This window comes from Rhincodon typus, unplaced genomic scaffold, assembly GCF_021869965.1.
Source record: "Rhincodon typus isolate 14 unplaced genomic scaffold, sRhiTyp1.1 hic_rhity00000664, whole genome shotgun sequence".
In the NCBI taxonomy this organism is placed as follows: domain Eukaryota; kingdom Metazoa; phylum Chordata; class Chondrichthyes; order Orectolobiformes; family Rhincodontidae; genus Rhincodon; species Rhincodon typus.
Window position 1 is genome coordinate 8,463 of NW_025966302.1, and position 8,846 is coordinate 17,308.

General features: G+C 44.0%; 1 protein-coding gene across 1 annotated transcript in view; it reads right to left on the bottom strand.

Moving 5' to 3' along the window:
• Positions 1 to 234: 234 nt before the first annotated feature.
• The window catches only part of LOC125488394 (mitogen-activated protein kinase kinase kinase 4-like), a 19,199-nt gene continuing 10,587 nt past the window's right edge, over positions 235 to 8,846 (bottom strand). The window contains exons 2-3 of the mRNA XM_048621437.1: positions 4,459 to 4,643; positions 235 to 308 (exon numbers count right to left, since the gene is read on the bottom strand). Coding sequence (XP_048477394.1) covers positions 235 to 308; positions 4,459 to 4,643 — 259 coding nt within the window. The remainder of the gene's footprint in view (positions 309 to 4,458; positions 4,644 to 8,846) is intronic.

Here is an 8,846-nt window from a genome sequence, read left to right on the forward strand (position 1 = left end):
GCCCCAAGTTTGACCAATCCTATGGATAGAAGTCTTTTCAATTTATTTCTTAAGAGAAAGTAGTTAAATATGCAAAGACAGCCACCATTTTCATTAAATGGATATTGCAATGAAGTTCATGTTAAGAAGCAAGATATATATCATCTAAATGAACTTTACTTTCACCCTGTTTAGGAATTGAACTTAGGACCCTTACCCAAAGATAGATGTGCTCTCATACGAGCTTCAATGTCATTAAAGTCCATCTGTGAGCCTACCCAGTGTGATGACAGCTGCATATTGTATTATTCCCACATTATCTGGAGTTACTGTAGTGGACAAACAGAGCAAAAACAACTTTAATAACTAATTTATTCAGAATTCAAAGGGAAATGAAGCTTTGGTGATACTAAATATTTAACGGTTTTAAATGGAATGCACTGGCAGTACGCGAAATCACTCACAGTGCTGTGTAAAAGGCCGCAGGATTTAACCACATCCTTTACATTCTAATTATATATTAATAACTCCACTCAATGTGAAATTACAATTTAAAACAATTAACCATCTTGTATTGGATTTACAGACCATGTTGGGTCTCGTCTGGTGTGTAATATACCCCTGTTAGCATTTATGCTGTTCTTTTAAAATTAGAAAGGAATTACACATTGTGTGTAATAAATTGTTGGACTTTTCACGTTACAATTAGCAAATTTTTTTGTTCCAGAGCACAAAATGCTCTTATTTCAAAGAATTGCAGTCTGTCAGAGCATCTTATGGCTTCTCACTGCAGATCTCAAACACAGGTCTAGCAACCTATATCCCACAGCATCGGTCACGTGAGAATTCTGATACTAAGGCTCGAACTGCTGCAGTTTGCAGAATAAATAGGGGTTTACCAGAAACATATTAGAACAGAATCAGATTAAGGAACTTTTTCTGCAGCACAGGATTATTGGAAACACCTATACCCACATTCCGGAATGTCAAAGTGGTTTCATCAACATAGGTTTTTAAGATGTGAAGAAATGCCCTAAAACAACTTCCACAACAACAGAGACACAAGTGCTAATGTACTTTTCAAACACAATATTTCAGCAGCAATTCATTTATACGTTGTGCAGTTCAACTTGCATTTATCTATTTAAGCTAGTGTGGAAGTCATATTGGACAAAAATGGACAGCCTGGAATGAAGAAAGGGTTTTTAAATCATTTTGACAGTGGAGGGGGTCCTAGATTTCATGTGAACACAGAACAATTTGACTATAGAAGATAAAGCAGAAGCAAGCAAATCTTAATTCGGTGTACAGAAACAAACGATTAGGATTACAAGGACATTCAGTCATCTCAAGTGTGCTAGCTTTGGGTGGTTTCACAATTACCCGGATTATTAGGAGCAGGTATCCACAACAATGTCTTATCTTTTGAACTCTATACCATTACCAAGTGTCCAAGGGTCCATGCTCAGCATATTTTCAACACCCTGCCAACTTGGCGAGGAGATATGGATCAGATTTTGCATGTGCACACACAACGATCACATTTACAGTCCCACCACTCCCCTCAATCAATTCACTGCCTATATATTTTCAGGGTACTTCACAGAAATCCATTCTTAAACCGGATGCAGTTTCTTTCGGTTTAGGAGATCAAAACCAAATTCTATCATCTTAAATCCCCACTGGACTCTGTAGAGTTGCCACTATTACCACTGCCTCTCTGCTCATTTTGTCAAGCAGATCAGGATGTTTGCAATCTCAATGCCCTATTCCACCACTATAACTAGGTGCTGATTCAATATCCTCATTAAGACTTCCCACTTTCATCTCTAAATATTGCTTCTTTCAACAAACTGAGGTAGGTAAACCAAGAGTACACAGTACGGCCTGCTGTAACTGTCACAGCAAGGCAGGCTGGGAAAGAGGGGCCTGCAGTCAGCTCTCATTTGGGGGAAAAACAAAGAGTGACATCACAAGCAAAAGGAAGAGAGGAAGGAAATTAGAAATTGGTGACCAATTTCACTGTTGAATACGGATTATAAAATTCCGTCTGAGACAACCGCCAACCAGGTCGGGTCCGTTTTGGGTCAGGGATTCACCCCAACCAAGCCTGCACTGTACCAGGCAGGAAGATCTGAGACAGCCTCACTCTCCTCAGGAATACGATTGCTTACGTGCAGGATAGCAGCGTGGACACCTGCCTCGTCAGCCTGGACCAGGAGGCGGCCTTAGACAGGATATCAAACACGTACATGAGGGACATGTTCGTTCTCCAAAATGGACTTTGGGTAGGGAATCTGTAATTGGATCTGACTGCTCCACATCAATATCAGTAGTGCAGTCTCAATCAATTGGTGGGAATCACTGTCTCCCAATAAGGTCTGGAGTCAGGCAGGGTTGCCCACTCTCTCCTGCCTTGTTTGTGTGTTGTACAGAAATTTTCGCACCTGGAAGAATGCGAACCTAAGGTTTGCAGGTCGAACACTCTCTGTACATGGACAACATGGATCTTTTCTGCTCGAATCCACTCAGTGCGCAGATTCATGAGCATCTGCAACTAATTCAAGGTACAAATCAAAGCAAGAACAAAACCATGTTTTTTGGGAACTGGTCAGATTTTTTGATGGTGCCAGGCATATTGTTTGGAGGGGCCAGGATATGGGAGCAAAGTTTGGGAGCAGCACAGCACCGAGGTGAGGCAGAAACTGGCAGATGGGAGGCTCACTTCCTCTCCACTGAGTTTTAAAAAAAAAATCTGGTCATGAGATGGTAGGTACTTTAGGTTTATTATATGTGATGCAGATCTGGCCCATTCCCTAAGCTTGTGCCACTTCATCTGAAGGGCCACAGGGACACTATTCAAAACTCTGGATCATTGTGTGCCTGCCCCGTCCCTGCCCCTGTGCTTGTGGGGAGATGACAGAAGGACATACCCAATGCTGGCTGCCTTTGCGCGACACTGCATCAAGCTGTGTGTAGACTCTTCATACGCAAACACCCAAGTGTCACTACACAGTGAGATTCTACCAGTCCTCTGTTACAAAGCATGGGTCTGGACTCAATGCTCCAAGTAGTTGGATTGTTCTGCTCCACCTGTACCTGATGGAAAAGTTTGCAAAGAACAAACCCTTGCGGGAGGAGAGAGGGAAGAGCTAGAAGGAATGTAGTAGCAGCAGCAGCATGGGACCACATAAATTAGAGGTATGGCAGCTCTGCAGCAAACAGTACAAGTCCACATGGTTATGTCGTCAGTCTAGTACCAAGTTTCAGGATACTGGCTCCAGGCTGAAGAAGAATTTGCAATGGGAAGGGGAGAATCCAGTTGTCGTGGCCCATGTAGGCACCAATGACATAGAGAGAAGTAGGAAAGAGGATCTGCATAGCCACAATGAGGTGCCAGGCACCAAATTAAGATGCAGAACCTCAAAGAATAGCACCTGAACCATACACAAATTGGTATTGGGTAAACGAGGGTAGAGCGATCAATGTGTGCCTACAAACTGGCATGGGAGAAATCAGTTGCAGCGTCCAGCATTGCATGCACAGAAATCTCCACCAGTTAAATATTAAGATGACTGAAGCTACTGTTTTTGACTCTACCTCAAATCCTGTTCCTTAGTTACCTTGAAAATGCTCTGAAACCAGCCCCCCTGCCCTGCCCTTTCGCTCCTGTGCTTGCTGATCTGCACAGGCTCCTATCCAAAGAATTCTTGATTTTAAAATTCTCATCTTTGTTTTAAAAGGTTCTCAAAACCACTAGCTTACTCCCTCCATCTCTGTAAACTCTTCTAAGCTTCAAGTCCTCTAACCATGCCCTCTTGGTAGGAAAGTTACTGGAAAGAATACTGAGGGACAGAATATATCTACACTTGGAGGCACACAGATTAAATCAGGAATATTCACCTTGGATTTATTAAGCCAAAAATTGTATAACTAGGAGTGCTAATGAGGATAATACTTTGAAGGGGTCAACATGAACCTTAGCAAGGTTTTGATAAGGTCCTTCATGGCTGACTAGTCAAGGAAATTAGAGCCTATGGGATCCAACTGAAACTACCAGAAAAATCCAAGTTAATGGAGTTGGAGAGGGCTAAACACTCTGCCTGTTGATTTTGCTTTTCTCCCTTAACACACTGCTTAAAATCTGCCTCTTTGACTAAGCTTTAGGTCACTTGAACAAATACTCCTCCATGGCTCCATGTCATAAATGCGTTTCGCAATAAAAGAAGTGCCTTGAAATGTCTTATAGTATTTACAGTAATATTTAATGCAGTATATAAAGTTGGCGCAACATGGAAAATAGCCAGTTTAAAAAATGATTTGAAATATCCTAGCATCAGACAAAGTCACTATGAATCCTAGACAGTAGCCACTGCTGTAAACTATCATAACTTCAAAACTGAGATTATTTAATAGCAGTGCACTCTTTCATTACAAGATACTAATGGGAAGCAAAGCAAACTTCTAAATCATACTAACCTTTATTACCAGAGCGACTGTCTGTTTTCCCAACATTATTCCTGTGATATTTAGTTGACATGCGTTTTATCTGTCGTGGGGTACTAGGCGGTGAAGTTCCATAAAAACCTTCAATGCTAGATTCCTCAGAATATTCATCTGATTCAATATCTTCAGAAGCTACATCCCCTGATTTTTTGTCTTCCCTGAGAAGTGAAAAAAACAAATTACTCCAGTTGTTGCACAACTGCTTTGGATACATATAAAAAGCCACTAGTGTTGCTTAGGGTAAAACCTTAGGAGTTAAAAACATGCAACCATAATGCGTGCTTGGGTGGGAGAACCTTGGTTCACCTGCATCAGCATTCCCTTAGGCTCAAGTGAAGTACAAACGTGCATGCAGATTTACAGGTTACATGCCATACATGTTTTATTAAATGATAAAACCACTGGAGAGAAAAGAAAGAAGTCTCTAAGTAATGAGAAATTTCATTGATACTGGAGGTATCTCACCAACCTACTTGAACAATCCTTTTCACATTTATCAGCGAGTAATTTTCAATGGATGGCAATCTGGCTTGATTGGAAGAGGTCAGAAAGGTCGGATACCTCCACAAGGGTGGTGCACACAAACCAGCATTTAAGTATTAAATTAGTGGGGCAACACCATGGGTAATGCAGTCTAATGCAAATCCATAACACCATGGGACAAATTACAGCATCAAGAGCACTGAGAAATGTAGCAATGCATTGCTCATAGGGATCAAGTTGTGCATCAGTGGAGTGGGGCCCACTGACCTTCCAAAAAGTTTAACCAATTATGTGCGGAAGGTTTAAAACTAATTTGGCAGGGAAAAACACAGGAAGGAGGATTGGAAAAGAGGAACAAGGAGCCCAGGAGATTTAATAGAGACAAAAAGCATTAGAATAAAGAGAATATAACTTATAAAATAGAAGGGTGTAATGAACAGAGAGGCATTAAGACGTGGGTCAAAGTAAGAGACAGGCCTAGATGGATTTAAAATAACTGAATAAGTGTGGTGAGTTGCAGTCACATTTTGCCATATAGGATGATACAGTGGCAATAACAGAGATCAAACTCAAAAAAGGGAGAATTGGGAACTTAATAGTCCTGGCTATAGCTGGTGCTAAAGAAAGAAATAAACAAAAACTGTGGTAATATTGATCAACGATGCAGTCACAACACTGGAAAAGGATGAGGTACTTGATTGTTTCAAGACAATCCAGTTGGTTAGATTTAAGGGAGAATTAGAAAGAGTTAGCACTCTGTTGGGCATATTGTGTATGCAATCAGATGATGGTATGGAGAGAATAGAAGTGAATTTGCAGGCAATTTGCAGAAAGATACAAGAACGTTAAAATAGTGATAATAGGAGACTTCAATTATCACAGTACAGAAAGCGAAATAATATAGATTTGGAAAGTAATAAAAAGCAATGAAGAAGAATACCTGAAGTGTGCACTTTCTTGATCAACATGTTTCTGGGTTAACAAAGAAGGCACAATTGCTAGACCTAGTTTTGGGGAATTAAGTGGTAAAGTGCAGTATGGTTCAGTGGGTTAATATTTGGGAAACAGGAATCAAAATATCACTAGTTTTAGAAATGTTTTGGAAAAACATATGAATCAAGTGTACAAAAATGCAAGGTGGGGTAGAAAGAGGAGGGCTAACAGTGGTGAATTAAAGAAAAGAACTGGAATGGGATCAAAGACTGACAGGTAAAACAGTAAAATGGCAGTGGAAGGTCTTCCAAGAGAAGAATAGAAGTTGACAAATTCCATGAGGGTTAAAGAAAAGCATCCAGGCTATAGCTCCTAGACAGCTGTCTATAAAGACCAAAGTGAAACAGAAAAAAAAAAGTTTAAGCCAGGTTCTTAAAAGACAAGGGAAACAAAACGGAATACAGACTGTACTAGAAAAGTGAAAAATAAGACAGTGCAGGGGATTATGTTAGCAGGTGGCAAGGAACACAGAGTCTTAAGATAAAATAGATAAACTTAATGTATGCAGATATCAAAACTTAAAGCAAAGTCATCGGATTTACAAAGGATACCATAGTAGGACTGGCACTGTAATCAAACTAAACAGGCAAGAGATTAAAGAATAAGTTTGACAAAATATTTAAGTGGACAAAACTGCAGCTAAAATTTAATGCAGACAAGATAAACTGCTACACCTTCAGATTTAAAAAAAAAAAGCCTTTGGTGTCTGTGCTGCAATAGCTAAAAATGAAGCTAAAAGAGGTCCCGGAATCGGAGTAGATTTGACACTAGTAAACATGTCCAGGCAATGTAGAGCAAACACATACCTTGGGTATTGCACACATTCTACAATTTGGCACTGCAAGTGAAAAGGGTAGTGATCAAATGTAGTGTTCACGAGTTTGCACCTTGAATGTATGATCATAAGTCAGCTGGTTCTCCCGCTTCCAACACACCCCCTCCTCCTGGACACCACCCCAAGGCCTCCTACCCTCCCTCGACCTCTTCATCTCCAACTGCCGTCGAGACATCAATCGCCTCAACCTCTCCACCCCTCTCACCCACTCCAACCTCTCCCCCGCAGAACGTGCAGCCCTCCGCTCCCTCCGCTCCAATCCCAACCTCACCATAAAACCCGCGGGCAAGGGAGGTGCAGTTGTAGTAAGGCGCACTGACCTCTACATCGCCGAGGCCGGACGCCAACTCTCCGACACCTCCTCCTACCGCCCCCTTGATCATGACCCCACCCCTGAGCACCAAACCATCATCTCGCAAACCATCCACAACCTCATCACCTCAGGTGACCTCCCACCCACGGCCTCCAACCTCATCGTTCCCCAACCTCGCACTGCCCGCTTCTATCTCCTTCCCAAAATCCACAAACCTGAATGCCCTGGTCGACCCATTGTCTCCGCCTGCTCCTGCCCCACCGAACTGATCTCCAACTATCTCGACTCCATTTTCTCCCCCTTGGTCCAGGAACTCCCTACCTATGTCCGTGACACCACCCACGCCCTCCACCTCCTCCAGAACTTCCAATTCCCCGGTCCCCAACACCTCATCTTTACCATGGACGTCCAGTCCCTCTACACCTGCATTCCCCATGCAGATGGCCTTAAGGCCCTCCGCTTCTTCCTGTCCCGCAGGCCCGACCAGTCCCCCTCCACTGACACCCTCATCCGCTTAGCCGAACTCGTCCTCACACTCAACAACTTCTCTTTCAATTCCTCCCACTTCCTACAGACAAAGGGGGTAGCCATGGGTACCCGCATGGGCCCAAGCTACGCCTGCCTCTTTGTAGGTTACGTGGAACAATCCCTCTTCCGTACCTACACCGGCCCTAAACCCCACCTCTTCCTCCGTTACATTGATGACTGTATCGGCGCCGCCTCGTGCTCCCACGAGGAGCTCGAACAGTTCATACACTTCACTAACACCTTCCACCCCAACCTTAAGTTTACCTGGACCATCTCTAACACCTCTCTCCCCTTCCTGGACCTCTCTGTCTCCATATCGGGCAACCACCTAGAAACCGATATTCATTTCAAGCCCACCGACTCCCACAGCTACCTAGAATACTCCTCCTCCCACCCACCTTCCTGCAAAAATGCTATCCCCTATTCCCAATTCCTTCGCCTCCGCCGCATCTGCTCCCAGGATGAGGCATTCCACTCCCGTACATCTCAGTTGTCCTCGTTTTTCAAGGACCGTAACTTCCCCTCCTCGGTGGTCGAGAACGCCCTCAACCGTGTCTCCCACATCTCCCGCACCTCATCCCTCACACCCCGTCCACGCAATAAAAACCAAAAAAGAATCCCCCTCGTCCTCACGTACCACCCCACCAACCTCCGGATCCAACGCATCATCCTCCGACACTTCCGCCATCTGCAATCCGACCCCACCACCAAAGACATCTTTCCCTCCCCACCTTTATCTGCTTTCCGGAGGGACAACTCTCTCCATGACTCCCTTGTCCGCTCCACACTCCCCTCCAGCTCCACCACACCCGGCACTTTTCCCTGCAACCGCAGGAAGTGCTACACCTGCCCCCATACCTCCTCCCTCACCCCCATCCCAGGCCCCAAGAAGACTTTCCACATCAAGCAGATGTTCACCTGCACATCTGCCAATGTGGTATACTGCATCCGCTGTACCCGGTGTGGCTTCCTCTACATCGGGGAAACCAAGCGGAGACTCGGGGACCGCTTTGCAGAACACCTACGCTCGGTTCGCAACAAACAACTGCACCTCCCAGTCGCAAACCATTTCAACTCCCCCTCCCATTCCTCAGATGACATGTCCATCCTGGGCCTCCTGCAGTGCCACAACGATGCCACCTGAAGGTTGCAGGAACAGCAACTCATATTCCGCTTGGGAACCCTGCAGCCCAATGGTATCAATGTGGA